The sequence below is a fragment of the Plectropomus leopardus genome, chromosome 1 (assembly GCF_026936395.1).
Source record: "Plectropomus leopardus strain MGB_pleo_1.0 chromosome 1, ASM2693639v1, whole genome shotgun sequence".
Classification (NCBI taxonomy): Eukaryota; Metazoa; Chordata; class Actinopteri; order Perciformes; family Serranidae; genus Plectropomus; species Plectropomus leopardus.
The window spans coordinates 25,939,509-25,954,685 of record NC_142176.1 but is presented as its reverse complement, the minus strand read 5'-3'; the positions used below and the strand labels follow the sequence as shown (position 1 = coordinate 25,954,685).

The window sequence follows — 15,177 nt, the reverse complement described above, 5'->3', positions numbered from 1 at the left end:
GATATTTTGGAGGGTGGCGGGGTTTGGGGGTCCTATGCCAGAAAAGTTTGACCATCAAACACTTCATTTCCTGCATTCTGGTGAGATTTTATGCACCAGTTTGTCACTTTTCTGCATTAATTTATGACGCAAATGTCTTTAATTTTGTCAAAAATGAAACCTTCTATCCTCCATTTATGTTGTATTAGTGGAAACAAATTCACACACTATATTAAAATGGGACATCACAATCTACACCTATGTGTGTTGACATACTGTGTGTGTTTCTCAGTAGTCCTTCAATGAGTGTGATTTCCATGCGTGAACATGTATCCAACAGCTAAATATACCATGTGCGTGTTCACATTGCTGTTCCAGGTATGTGACATCATTAGCCCACAGAGCCGTGCAGCAGCCCTATTCTTCCCCCACTGAGTCATATTTTATTAACACACCTGCTGTAGCTGAATCATCTCATCTCCTATAGACTCGACACACAACTCCATCCACATCATGTATATTTGATGGGCCGGGGCATGCTCTGAACGTGCCTCTCCTGTTTCTCACTTTCTTTGATTTTAACATATTTATTGTGGCCACTCAGGGCAAAACTGAAGTGGACATGTACTATATGAAGACTGATGTGTAAAAGAATAAGCAGTGTTATGGGTGCAGTCACACTCCAGCAGTCACAGCTGGAGCTGTGACTGCTGTGAAAAGGATGATACTGCCATCATGTGGATTGAGGATGCAAAACCGGAGGCTGTCATTTAGAACTGGGACTAGAGTGTGTGTGTGTGTGTGTGTGTGTGTGTGTGTGTGTGTGTGTGTGTGTGTGTGTGTGTGTGTGTGTGTGTGTGTGTGTGTGTGTTGAGGCCCAGCCCATGCAGAAGGGGGAAGTCAGTGAAGTACAGCCAGCTGACACAGAGGTATGTGTCTGTTCTAATGAGATTTACTGGGCTCCAGATGTTCCTAGTTATGAAGATGTGTGTCGGAGATTTAGGAGGGTGAGACCTGCACCCTGTCAGAGTCGCAGTGGGGTGCTGTTTTACTGTCTGTCACCCCCCCTCGGCCCCCAACCACCACCACTCATAGGTGGCCTCTTAACCTGACAACACCAACACCTCTCTCTCTCTTTTTCACACACACACATACACACACACACTGCTACCCTTGACAACAATGTGAATAATTTTATAAACTTACAAAAACACAGAAAATACAAAAGGAATGTCTGTAAAAGTAAAAGCAAATACAGCACATATATACAGAGCAATTTAGTGAGTATATATACTGAAAGAAAATAAACATGTTTACATTCCCCAAAGAAAAAAACACAACTCAATGGACAAAAAAAAAAACACACTTGTCCATTTCCTAAATCCAGTTTACATGGTCCAGCACATTTTCAACGTGACACTTTTATTTAACATTAAAAAAGAAGCCAGTGCAAGTGTAAAATATCCAAAATAGTGTATCAACATTTTCCTCATCACACATAAAAAATCCTCTTGGCTCAGAAATAATGTGGTATTGTACCCTCTCAGTCTGAGTTTTTATGAACAAATGAACAAGTGCTTGTTCTTAAAGATCTTGAGGATCATCAGTCTCTTGACATGGGCTTACAGAGGGAGGCATCAGCTGTGCTCACCACTTCAGCAAAGTCTGGCAAAGCACCGTAACTGCTGACCAGGCTCCAGCGTCTTTCTCTACTAGCTGGCACAACATATTGTCACCTTCCTCCTCGTCCTCCTCCTCCTCCTCCTTTGCTGCTCAGATGGCAGGCTGCAGCTTGGTCAGGTTCCTCTGGTGCATGCTGTGGTGGCGCACCAGCTCGTCAGAGCGGGCAAACTTCTTCTGACAGTTGGACCAGCGGCATGTGAAGGGCTTCTCACCTGACAGGGAGGGGACATAATAAGAAAAAAATGTTTGTTGTAGATGAATTAAAGTGAGGGGGATGATCTTGACCAAAAATTTCACTAGGAGAAGTATGGAGAGGTAGAAAATAAAGGTATACGCACTTGTTTTACCTGTATGAGTCCGAGTGTGAGTCTTAAGATGGTCTGACCGTGAAAACTTTCTCTGACACGTCTCGCACTGAAAGGGCTTCACTCCTACGCAGAGGTTGTTGTGGTGGCACAGACAGAAATGACAAGAGAGCATGGTGATGGTCAAACGTTTAAAATAACCTACATTTAGATGGATTACATGGTTTGAAGTAAATGTCCAAATTCCCAGTTCCTCAGTCCTGAAGGGACCCTGTACAGTATAGCTTGACTCGGATGTACCTGTGTGCCTCCGCTGGTGCCTCTTTAACTGGTCTGAGCGAGAGAATCTGCGGCCACAGTCTGTGAAATCACACTGGTATGGCTTCTCTCCTGCAAATAAACCACCAAAACAATATTATAAAGTATAAAAACCCACCTATTTAGAATATAGCACCCATTACTTATCTCTTTCAACTTGAACTATAACAGTCTGTATTCATTTCTCATTGTAATCTACAAAAAGCAGCGGTTTGAGGTCTTTCCACACCCCTGACAAAAAGGGGTGTGGGGTGGGGGAGCGGTATGAATCACACACTCTCACCTGTGTGTTTGCGGCCGTGCATCTGCAGATGTGATAGTTTGAAGTATCTTTTGCTACAGCCAGGATGAGCACATACAAATGGACGCTTTTCGTTGGTCTCTGATGACCTTACAACTGCTGGAGCAATGCTCGCCACACGTCGAACATCCTTTAGGAGAGAGAAGTCAGAGGGCTTTGTAGGAGAGAAGCTCACCTTTTTAATTTATTAATTGTATGTTTGTAGTGTGTCTCTGTGTGTATATTGTGTTAATTGTGACTGACCTGAAGTCCTCTGAAGACGCCATGTGTGTGTATGTGGTATTGGGCACTGACGAGCATGGGTGGAGGTGGGGCCGGGTCACTGTCATAGCTGGGTGCGTGGCCGCTGCTGGGCAAAAGCAAAACAGAAAAGTTGTTAAGAGTGCAGAAAGTGTTGAGTGCAAAAATAACATTTTTATCAAAAAAAATATTTTGATAGGTTTGTCAAGCAGGCTGGTAGATCAGGTACGTGAAACAGGTTAATGCCAAATTGTGTTAATGCAGCCCAAATGAGTACAGTCAGGGTAAAACCACAAAGAGTTGAAGCTCTACTGTGAACTTTTTCACATCCCCTGATTAATATTCCTGCACAACACAAGATATAAAAATAAATATAAAAAGGCGCATTACAATGTGCTTAAAACAAGTAAAAGTCAGCTGAAAAACTAAACATTAAACAAGACAAACACAGTACATTGCATACATAACACATAAAAACCCACATATAAAAGTCTAAAAAAAAAAGAACATTTAAGACAGGTTAAAGTCACTTGGAAACACAATAGATCACAACGGTTAAATTTCATTCAGTTGTGATGTTTAAAGGAGAATTTATTTCCTCTATTTTTATTGCATATTTAATGTTTGCACCAAAGCCGAAGCAAATCCCTTGTGATAAATCTTATTTTGATTTGAATCTATTTGCGATAAAACAAAAAAACAAAAACACAAAATCTGTTTTCTCCTCCACTGCACACACACTTTGTATTCACAACTACATCCGTCACTTGACTGAACTCTAAAAACCATGGGTCCTCACTTTGCAAAAACTCTTTTTTAAAAAAAAAAAAAAAAAAAAAGCACACAAGTGTACCAAAACACAGAGATATACACAAATGAAAACACTGTTCTTCACTGACTGATTTCCCTAGGCAGTAGGCCAGCAGCCATCTGGTGAAATCCTCCTCCTCCCCCTCCTCCTCTTCCTCCTCCTCCTCCTCCTCTACACTACTACAAACAGCAGTCAACACTGAAGAATTTAATGTGTTGTTTAAAAAAATAAAATAAATAAAGCCTAACCTCTTCATTGAAGTTGCCAGGGAGTTCATTTGGTTCCATGTTACACAATCCAGCTGAGATGCCATTTGGTACAGGTTATCACTGAGTGAAACACACAGAACAGTCATTAGCATTAAAGATGACAACAACAACAAAAAACAACAACTAGATTTTAACTCTTTATTTGGTTTGTGAAATTTCAAGGCAACAAAGTATATTATGTGCTAATAAATCAAAAAGCGATGGAACAAGTTCAGCTCTGAGGTTATAGCAGATGAAGGGGAAAATACTTTTTTTTTTTTTGAAAAATCCTGAAATTAGACAAAAAAAAAAAACCCAAAACCAGACAATATTTATGTTACTGCGTTCTTCCTGTCATTTCTCTTCCCTTGTATGGATAATGAAGACATTTCATTCAGGGGGAACTCCAAATCACTTATTAACACATCCTGTCCACCCACCGCACTCCTCACTGGCTTCATTAAAAAACATGGGCTCCGAGCCATTCTTTACCTTGGCAGATCTCACTACTGCACACACACACACACTTCACAGAAACACACACACTTGGACATGCGGTTGTGCACTCTGCGGGGGTGAGTGCCTCCGTGCCTAGTACACCATGGACCAGTGCATGACATCACTCTGTCCTCAGTATCATTAAAGGCGGGAACCAGTTTCAGGGGAATTCTGGACGGCATTCCTTGAGAAGTCCTTGAGGGAAGGATCGCGATGGCTCGCTAATCAGCTCTGAGCTATGTTAAACTGTGGAAAGACTCACTGATATCTGACATATATTCACAGTGTGTGTGTGAGAGTGTGTGCGTGTGCATGTCTCTGTGTTTGATTGAGGGTTTCCAGTTCATGCCATAAGCTCTAACAACAGCGAAGCCTTCCTTCCTCTTATCAGCTTTTGTTCCAGTATTTGGGTTGCACATGTTCCTTTTCTGCAACAACATCGCAGAGTGGCATTCAAAGAATTTTCATCCTAATTTACTCTTTGAGATGTTTTACATCAAACTGAAAACAAGCTGTAAACACACTGAGAGGTTAAAACGAGCAGATTCCCAGTGTTAACCAACACCACTTAACTTTCACTTTTATTGAACTTGTCTCTTTAACTTTTCTCCTCGTTTTTCCTCGGGGTGGACTCAAACACATCAGCAGTAGATCACTCAGTGTTTGTTTTGGCCTGCTGAGCACCAGTGGGCAGCACTTAACCTCAGAACAAATTAGGATTCAGTATCCAGACACTGCAGAGGCAGACGAAGGGTTTAACGTAGGATCAGGCAGAGTTCACACTTCTAAAAATTACCAGCAAGTGAGCGAGCTGCATGTGGTGTTTGTGGAAAGAATCTGACATTAACTGATGAGTGAGGAGTCTTTTGGGGAAAAGGAATAGTACAGAGATGAGATTTTAAGGGAGCCGGAGTCAAATGAGTCAACAATAAGTGCATGCAGGGACAAATAAGTGTACCTGTTGTAGTTTCTCAGCAGTAGAGCCTGGTTGCTCGGACACGATTCTGAAGGACTGTGGCAGCCAAACATGGGCGGAGGAGCTGGGTACTGCTGCTCAACTGAACAGAACAAAAAAACAACGATTATTTACATTTTAGATTCATTTGATTATCTTCGTTCTTCATTCATTCATATTATTTGCTTGGACCATAGGTGTAGAACTTGTGCATTTGTCCCCCCCAATAAAAACATGCAAAGGCACAAACTGGTGCATAAAACTAAAATTTTCTGGTGGAGGGAGCACAAAAGCCCCATTTGGTATGTGCCCCACCCACCTCCAAGCTTTAAATGAAAGTTTCGTTTGGTCTATAAAATGGTAAAAAATGCCTTTTCCCAGAAGTCATAGACTACTGCACAAATCGCAAATACTGTAAATTGCTTTTTTTGTCCAACTTACACAAAGACAATATAAAACACGAGGACAACTGGGAAATATTCATGTCCGAGAAGCTAGAAGCAGGGAATTTTGTGCATTTAAAAACATTATTTTTATTATTAATCATCAAAATTGTTGCTAATTTCTTTTCTTGTATCAACTAATATATTAATCGACATGCATACTAGAACAAGAAAATCTAAATTCCGTTGATTATCTTTATTTTTAATTCTTCTTTTTTTTTTGGTGCTGCTTGTTTTACATTTTTAGAGTCTGCTTCCCCCACTTGTCTCGTGCTTGTCTCATGTTTTATTTGTTAGTTTTCACATTGGGCAGTTGTATTCCATCATTTTTTGTCACTTGTGTTGTGCTGTTTGATTTTATGTAGCTTGTTTGTAGAAAAAAATAATTAATGGTAAAAGTACAGAAGTATTATTAGCAAAATATACTAATAAAAATATTCATGTAGAATACCCCCTTTGGTAATACTTTACTATGCTGTTGTCATATTGCAGTTTTTGATGTGTCATTGAGTGCGCACCATATTGTATTTGTGAATCACATGTTTTGTTCGTAAAATCTGACTCTGCAAAGTGCGGCTTTTAAACAAAAAACGAAGTTGTTATCAAAGTTTATTTTTCCATTGCCGTTTAGCAACTTACTATATAACATTATTAAGCTGAAAATCTTCATCAGAATGATCTTAAATAAACGTTTCTATGTTTTCTTCGTCAGAACAAAACAAAACAAACAAAAAGATATATATAGCCTTAAAATGAATACAAAGAGGCACATTTTATACGAGCATGTCTGCAGAGCTCTGTGTTTCAAAGAGAGGATAGGTCATCAGAAACAGTGCTCCTTTTCAGGTTCATATACTTTATCGGTCCCCTGACAGTTTTTGACATTCCAGCAGAGTCACATAAAGCTGTTTCCTCAAGTTATCATTTCCAGAGTCATTAACCATACGTATGCCTAAAGAGCGAGAGGGAGGCTGTGTTTATGTATGCCTGCGTATATAAACGTGCGTGCAGACAGAGAAGGAGAGAGATGAAGGAAAAATGGATAATAGCGATTCTGCTGTGATATGAAAAATGACGGGTTACTTATATAACCTTGCTGTGACATGACAGTCTTCCAGTTTGCAAGTCCATTTAGTGAAAAAGCGTTAGGGTGCAGACAGTTACCTATGTTGTTTGATGGTGACAGCGTGTCCTCGTGTTTGAAGGACAGGCTGGAGAGCTGAGGGGTGTAATGGGAGGGAGTGTGACCATAACTGGGGTTGCTGTCGAAACCCACTGCTCCATAACCTAAAAAAAGAACACAAAGAGAAGCGATGGAAAGTTAAAATGATCTTACTTGCCTGGACGAGTCATTAGATCACCCTCTCCTTTAAAAGAAGCTTGCAAACTCTCCAGTATCTGGTCAGTTATCTGAATCCCTCCTGGTAGTAGCTCTTAGTCGCTGGCAGGGTTACCACAGAGAGACATCCATCAAACTACTAAATCCTCTTTCCTTGTAACATATTCTTTTTCCCCCCATCTATCTTTGGCCTTGTGGTTGCAATATTTATGGCAGGTGGAAAAAGAAATTTGGCAAACACACCACAGACGCACTGAGATGAGCTACTGTAGAAAATGTGAGTAGAAAAACAAAGTTGAGAAGTAATGAATTGCATATGTGCTAAATCAATTAATTAATTCCAGTTGTAAGACTGAGAAAACAACTGTGACAGTATTGTAAAGTCTCTTATTGCAGTTATTTGAGTGTCATACATTAGGGTGGATTGAGAGTGAAAGAAGGCTGCGTTTGAGAGAGCTTTGTGAAATGATCATATCAGAATATGCAACATGTGCGCATCATTTTCTTTGTTTTACTCGTAGACAGGCTGCTATAGTTTCAAACTTCATTACATGTGTCATTTTGTATTTCGTGTGGGTATGTCTGTTAATGCACTAGCTGACAAGGAAACTATAAATACGAAATAAAATACTATAAATATTAGTTCTTTTAAATGTTTCTTGGTAGCTGACAGGAAGCAAACAGGGACCAAAGCTGTTGCCCAAGCAACAGAGGATGTATTTCCTGAGTCAGGCCCGAGAGGGATGTTGACAAATTTTTAGAGAAAAATGACTCACAAATTCTTGCTTAAATCCGGGTAGAGCCGTGTTGAATTTCAACCTGCAGCCCTTTGTATGTGTCATCTCTCCCCCTTTCCCTGTCAGTTTGCTCTATAATTAATGCAATAAAAGTCCTAAAAAGTCATCTTAAAAAAATGTGACCTCTAAGTAGTGAGCTCCAACTGACAGTATTCACAAACACTGATTACAGTAAATGTAGAGAAGACATCATATCTATGTTAACACTTGGCAGGAAACAGAAATGTGATTTAAAATTTAAGATATCAGAAAAATAACTCCCCCTGACCTGTTTTGTGCGGGTCCACTGGGTGAAAAAAATCTCATCAGTATTGTTTGGAGAAAATGATTCTTATGATCAACATTTCATCACTCCAGATTTTTTCCCATGTAACTGTTTTTGGAATTCTTCTACAGAAATACTAGAAATACCCCATCAATTAAAACAAAAATCTTTTTATAGCAGAGGAAATTGTTTTGCTCAACACAGCAATTGTAGCCATGGGAGTCCTTTTTTTATTTTTAAGAAAACACACAGTAAGCGTAAAAAAATGAAAGTTCGTGTAACATGAAGTGGCACTTGTAAATGCAAATAAAATATCTAAATCTCTAAAATGCATAACTTCAAGGTCATTTTTTTTTACATCACTTGATGAGTACTTTTAGCATCTTTGCCTCCTTTCTTTGGCTATTTTTTATTCACTGGATGAATTACGCTCTTCCCTGTAGCATGTATATTCAATCACAGCTCAACAGTTCATTATGTATTTTTTACACGTGTATTTTTCTTATTATTTTTTTGGTGCGCACGCAATACTTATCATAACCTCGGGTAGCTTTCACTAAGTGCTACATATATTTTGCATTATTGTTGCGGTTGCTGTCACTTTTTGGGGGTAAAACTGTCACAAATCTGTTATTGGTTGTACAAAATGATGTGCATGACATTCAAAACTACCAAGAATACACATACTAACAAACAATAACAAATATTGACATGTAAATTTAAAATGGGAGAAGTAGCCTGAATTGTAGCAGTTCATAACCATACCGTATTTAGTATAATAATTATTATTATTATGATTACTGTTGTTGCTGTTGTTGTTGTTGTTGTTGTTGTTGTTGTTGTTGTTTTAAAACTTGTGTCAAAACAACCCCTTATACTAGCTGGCTTTTGGGTGCTGCGTAAAATTTACGTAGTATTGTGTCCATGCTCTACTGACTCATTTATCGCGTGACTTCAGCATCATAGAATACTTAAAATTGCAAAGTACCTAAACTTTAGACGGATGCATTAGAGTCATCATTTGAGAGTTCGTAAATAATGGCATTGCATTTGACAAATGGAGAAAAAAGGAATGCAGTAGAAAGACCAGGTAAAACCTTATGAATCATCTACCTACATTTGCTTACACAAAAATACATTTACAGTATATACTAATGCTTTAACTGTCGTGACTTTGCCTGTGACTGACAATCACTCTTCCGGAGGATTACGAGAAAGCTGCCAAGCCAATTCCTGATATGGGACAGAATGACCCAGTACAACACATAACATCCTGCTCAGACACAAAACTGTTGACAACCCCTCAACATGCAGCAGGACATGTAGAAAAACACCGGCTTATAATAAAATCTGTATTTTATAGATTGGTGTGTGAAAACAGCTGCTCTTCATATGTCACGGTTCCTTCACAACACATGATGACAGAAGTGGGTCTTGGTGATGAGCATGCTTACCCTGGTTCCTGGGTGCGGGAGGACTGTCCATACAGCCGGGCAGATAGGTTCCATTGGGAAACACCCTTGGTTGACCTGCAGTCGGCTCACCGAAGGCTCCAACTCGACAGGGACCAGAGCCCGTAAACTGGCCTGAGAAGTGCACTGTGAAGGCCCCGAGTCCACAGTGAGGGTCCTCTATCGGATCAGTGGTCCCCCAACCTGGTTCCTGCTTGATGAGGGAGTGATGGGAGGGAAGGGAGCTGTAGGGAGAAGCAGGGTGGAGGTCCAGCAGTTGGGTCCACTGGCCACCATTAACAGACATCCCACAGCCTCCACCAGCTCCTGGTAAGGACGGCACAGGAGGTGCGGGAGATAAGAGGGTTAGATCTCGAACATCTGACCCCATCGACATTGCTCCGCACGGTTCGGTCAGCATTGGTGAAGGCAGGTTGAGACAGTCCAAAGAAGGAGCGGTGGTATTCCAGTAAGAGACACAGCTGGGAGATTAAAAAGTCCCTTCAGGAATGAAATTCAACGTCTCCTAGAAGATGAACCCCTAAACACAACTACCTGATGAAGCAATGAGCAAAACTCAGTGATCACAACACACTGCGTGAGCCATCTTTTCCACTACAAGTTTTGAACTGAAGAATAAAAATAAGTGAATTAGTGGTGCCTAATATCAAGCTCCCTGTGTATCTGCAGTGGGATTGGAGTGGCAGTCTGTGGGGATAGGAGTGCTTTGTCCCTCTGTCTCTATAATGTCTGACTTTCCTTACTCTCCTGAAGGCTCAAATACTGCACAAGTCATTGGACAGGGGGAGGAGCTAGGGAGGCTGAGAAGAAGATGACTCCCTTGCATTACCCCATCCTGCAGACTGCACTTCTATGTAGATTCTGACTAAGGTCACATTTGCATGAGCGGGTGTTGCTCTTAACCCTTTGCTAAGTTCAAGTCTTGCTCTTATTGAATGTTTGTGTATAATTTCTCTGTGCGGATGGACTAAAAGCATGAAACAGCTACATGAGTGTTAGTAAGAAAGTAAGAGCATTGTGCAGATTCCCATATTTTCACACTATAAAATTGAATTTGATTTATTTATTCATTTTTTGCTATATAAAGTTTTAATATTCCAATTTCAATGTGTGTGCATCAAAAATCCTGCTGATCTGTGTATTGTACAACTGAGTAAAAATGAACACAGATTCAAAGCTTAACACAAGATTAAAAACAAAATGTACTTATAATATATGCTGCATGTAAACTAAAATCTGTACACTATTGACCTGAGCTGCAGGCATCATCATTTCTGACTCTTCTGACTCATCCGAAGAGTGAAATATTTCCCACTTTCAAAGTGAGTTACGAAAACGATGATGCAACAATGTAAAGGATAGAGACGTCAGAAGTGTGAGAGTCAAAAGTTAACAAACATGTTTTGGTAAGGTTTATGTCTAAGAATCGTCATAGTATTAACTTAGTATCATAGTTTGGAATCTTCATAGTAGCTGCTGATTTTAACTTTGTTTAAAAAATGACTAATAAATCTACCTTCTACCTTTTAAGGTGTGTGTCATTTCTGGTGTACATGTTTGCATATTACAAAGTACATTTGCAATGTAAATGGATTTAATCACAGTTATTTTTCCCATTTTGGGAATAGTTCTGTTTTGCTAAAAGCTACTCGCATAAACTGCATGGCCTTGGAGCAAAGCCACATCACACAAAAGGATAATTATTTATTAGTTGAGGAGAGGGGGAGTTTGTGTGTGTGTGTGTGTGTGTGTGTGTGTGTGTGTGTGTGTGTGTGTGTGTGTGTTTGAGAGAGAGACAGAGCGCTGCAGAGATAGAGGTTTTGACCTTAGCTCATGCTCAACTCAATGTGGAACTACACAGGAATGCAGTAAGTTGGAATATGCCTAAAAATTGAAGACAGCTGCTGTGGATCTTTTAACATTATAATATTTGTCAGAGCCGCAGTTCCTTCTTTCCTTGAAAGCTTGAAAAAATGTCAAAGTTGCCTTTTTAGAATATACTGGACTATATTCAGTGTAGCATTACAGTCCATTACAGATGACTTGTGATGAGACACAAAATTCATTTCACTGCTGGTATTACTGTTATAGTCAAAATTAAAAGATTTTAAAAAGTGATTACACATTTTCATGGACGAATTCTGAGATAATGGTTCCCCGGGTGCTGGTACGCAAAATGCCCCACCACCTCTCTTAGATAGGAGCAAGACACATTTTTTGGTGGTTTTGTCTCTTCTTTGGTAGTTCTACGTCTCTTCAGCGTAGTTTTTGTGTCGTTTTTGGTCAATTGATGTCAAATACAAGCTGTCTGTAAAATCAAATGCCAACTGAACATCTTAACTATACCGCCCACAACATGCTGTACTATGATAACTAAGCTGCTAGTGATTTGTTTTGCTGTTATGATCCACTCATTTCCAGACGGCACTAAAAATCCCCTGCAAATTTACACAGAAGAGCAGGCATGATGCTGTGAGGCAAAAAGTGTTGGCCAGTCCCTGTCATCACCATCTGCAATATCAGTCTAGGATTCCAGTAAACGTCACTGACCCGGGATTCAACTTAAAAAGAAGTAGTGAGTGTGGGGAGGGACACTAGAAATAGACAAAGAAAAGGGGAAAGGAATACAATTGGGGAGAGAGAGCGTCTTCAGTCATTGTAAGAGTGATGAAATCAGCTGGCAAACTGCTGAGGTGGCGTTAATTATTTCACAATGCGGCTGCTCCTTCAGTGCCCTCTTAACTTCGGCTGTTAAGACTGTCCTGTTTTAAGATCGGTCGCAGGAGTTTTTGCCCTGCAGATACTGCTATTTTAGTGTTTTGATTAAAGTGTGATTAAAATGTGAGCGTGCAAGATGCAGGTGGAAAATCAAGCAGCAAGATACTGAAAAATGAAGCCAGTGTGGACTGCAGTTCCTTCAATGACCACTTGAGTTGACCCTGGCTCCAGAAGTGTGTCAATCCCCACCGACCCCCATGGTAAAACTTTACAGGAGAAATAAACATCTTTTAGGGCCTGGTAAAAAAAAAAAAAAAAGAAAAAAAAGTAATTTCAACATTTATGATAACTGTACAATCGGGTACATTTTTGTATAACTTACCCCATTACATTCTATTATTGGGCATCTTTGATTGACAGGCTGCCTTTAAGATGAGTCAGGTTCACCCGTTGCTCATTCAAAACTCCACCCTTTCTGGGGCGTCTGGTGGCTCAGTGGATAGAGCAGGCGCACCATGTATAGAGGCTGTGTCCTCACTGCAGCGGCTGTGGGTTTGATTCCAGCCTTGGCCCTTTGCTGCATGTCATCCCCTCTCTCTCCCCCTTTTACACTCGTGCTGTCCCATCAGTTAAAGGCAAAAACACCCCAAAAATATCTTTAAAAAAAAAAAACTCCACCCTTACATCCAAATATAGTCATTTTTGGCTCCAAAAAAAGACTGAAATGCCAAACTGGAGGCTTCATAGCAGGAGTTTATAAACCAATCATGGTGGCTACGTCCATGATTTTATACAGTCTATTTGTAAAACCATTAGGTTTGACCAGCAGCAGCTTGATAAAAAGTCAAAGACATGACACGTTGGTGTAAAACAGGGGTGTCCAAACTTTTTTGATTGGGGGCCAGATAAGACAGTGTGAAAATACCTGTGGGCCAGCTGCTTCTTACATCAAAAGGCAAACTTAAAATTAAAAATTAAATCAAAAACAAATAAGAAAACGCAAGTGTTTCATCACCCAGTAAAAATGTACTGAAAATAAACAAGCTTTCCTCTGCTCCTGAAAGCGACGGTCCTAGCTGTTGACTTTGCACGTCTTTGCTATGGCCATGTCTGCTACCTAGTAGAAACATCTGCTGCTAGGTAACTGTTTTTTTGTTTGTTTGTTTACTGTCTTTTATGAAAACACATTAGTTCCGCCTGCAGTTACAAGTTTGTACACGTCCAGACAATGTGTGATGGTGCGGCCATCATGAGGAACAAGGAAAAAATGCAAAGTGAACTCACTTGATTAACCGGTATTTTGTGTAGGGCCAGCATATAGCCTATTTTCAAAGTCAAGCTGAGAGCTGTTTGAAATTGGTCTGTGGGCCATGTTTGGCCCCCGGGCCAGACTTTGGACATGCCCGACCTAAAAGAAGAGGCATGCTGGCAGATAAGCCTTTCTAGGACTATAATAAAACGCAGTCTATTTTCCCAGTTTTTGAAAAACAGATATATTACAGTTACATTACTTACAGTCCGAGTTTATCTGATGACATCCATTACAACGGTCATAACCTTACAAAAGCTCCTAGAAGCTAAGCACAGATACATCTGGGTGGCTTGTTGTCATGCAGAAGACAAAGTGCTCTCTGACTTACTCTATTCTGGGAAATAAATGAGTGCAAAGGCAGACCCATACCCCTGAGGAACACCCAGACATTCAGAGGATGTCCACGTAGCTGACTGCAAAATAGTAGCAAAGAGAATTAATATCTCCCACAACGGTTTGGAAAAACCTCCTGTGGTCCGCCCACTACAAACAAACACAAACCAAAGTAATGTGCTGCATGTACAAAAGGTTGTGGCACAATTAAAAGTATCAGCAGAGAATGAAAGAAAATGCAGTGCCTCCGAGCCAAGGCAAATGCTGGCCGTGCCTTCCCCAGCGGAGTCTTTAGCGAGGATTCATCAAAGGTGACGGGGCCCGGGAGAAAACAACCCTTTCAGGCCCTATGACGGATGGCAGTCCCCAAATACACCCATTCTTGAGATCAATCTGTGGTTTACTCAGGGTTTAAAACAACATCACTGTGCGCAGGAAGGGAAATGGTCAATACTGCCTTTGACCCTTCGCGAGAAATAAAACAAGACTCAAACTTTCTACAGAGTGATGAGTAAGAGGCAATTTGAGAAGGTTTTGTTTCAGCCAGAGAAAATATGATAAACTATGGAGACATGTGTCCTGGCAGAACACATGAAAAAGAAATGACTTTTTTCCACTTTAATAAACATCTGTAATCATGCTACTTCATCTGAAGATAGACAGTTTATTAATCTAGCTTCTTTTTTAAGTCATGGTGATTTAAGATGACATGGTTTCTTTTCTTAATATTGTAATAATCTGTATTAAAGTGACTGTGAGAGGATTGCCAAATAGCTGCAGGTGTTATTTTGATGTGCTGATGATGGCATAAAAAAAGGCCCCAGTCCTTCACTTCTCTGTGAAGGCATTGAAACAAATATGATAACAAACCCAACAGCACTGTGTTGTAACGTTTCATCATTTCCCTGCTATCTGCCCGTGGCCTCTCGGAAATGGTTACTATTAAAAACAAACTCGGGCAGAACAATAATTCCTCTGTGTTCCCTCGCTACTTTCTCAGAGCACTATTTGGACATTCGTGACAGCCAGGCTTCTGCTCTTCGAGATAACAGCATCTGAACGCACTGCCCATCATCCCTCATTGCTTTACTCATTTAAGAATACATTTGGAAACATTCATGTTATGCCTAAAATGAATTTCTCTTTAGGACTGTGTCAAA

At 40.2% G+C, this 15,177-nt stretch overlaps 1 protein-coding gene across 4 annotated transcripts; it reads right to left on the bottom strand.

The window, feature by feature from the left end:
* Positions 1 to 1,157: 1,157 nt before the first annotated feature.
* Positions 1,158 to 11,023, bottom strand: wt1b (WT1 transcription factor b). Of its 4 annotated transcripts, none has more exons than XM_042485935.2 (9): positions 9,637 to 11,023; positions 6,946 to 7,068; positions 5,342 to 5,441; positions 3,886 to 3,966; positions 2,830 to 2,932; positions 2,569 to 2,716; positions 2,268 to 2,357; positions 2,010 to 2,093; positions 1,158 to 1,874 (listed from the first exon to the last, which is right to left on the bottom strand). In XM_042485935.2, the coding sequence occupies exons 1-9, from the start codon at positions 10,052 to 10,054 to the stop codon at positions 1,753 to 1,755; spliced, it is 1,269 nt and encodes a 422-aa protein (XP_042341869.1). In that variant the 5' UTR covers positions 10,055 to 11,023; the 3' UTR covers positions 1,158 to 1,752. The 4 variants fall into 4 exon arrangements, with proteins under 4 accessions (XP_042341869.1, XP_042341861.1, XP_042341854.1 ...); XM_042485927.2 differs by having other exon boundaries at positions 2,830 to 2,935; positions 9,637 to 11,022; XM_042485920.2 differs by having other exon boundaries at positions 2,001 to 2,093; positions 9,637 to 11,020.
* Positions 11,024 to 15,177: the final 4,154 nt, after the last annotated feature.

Bases quoted from the DNA above. Each gene is read 5' to 3' on its own strand.
- wt1b (XM_042485912.2), bottom strand. From the start codon at position 10,054: ATGCTGACCGAACCGTGCGGAGCAATGTCGATGGGGTCAGATGTTCGA. The intron at 5,442-6,945 runs GTAACTGTCTGC...TGTTCTGTTCAG, and splicing joins GTCACCATCAAACAACATAG to TTGAGCAGCAGTACCCAGCT. The intron at 2,717-2,829 runs GTCAGTCACAAT...TCTCTCCTAAAG, and splicing joins GCGTCTTCAGAGGACTTCAG to GATGTTCGACGTGTGGCGAG.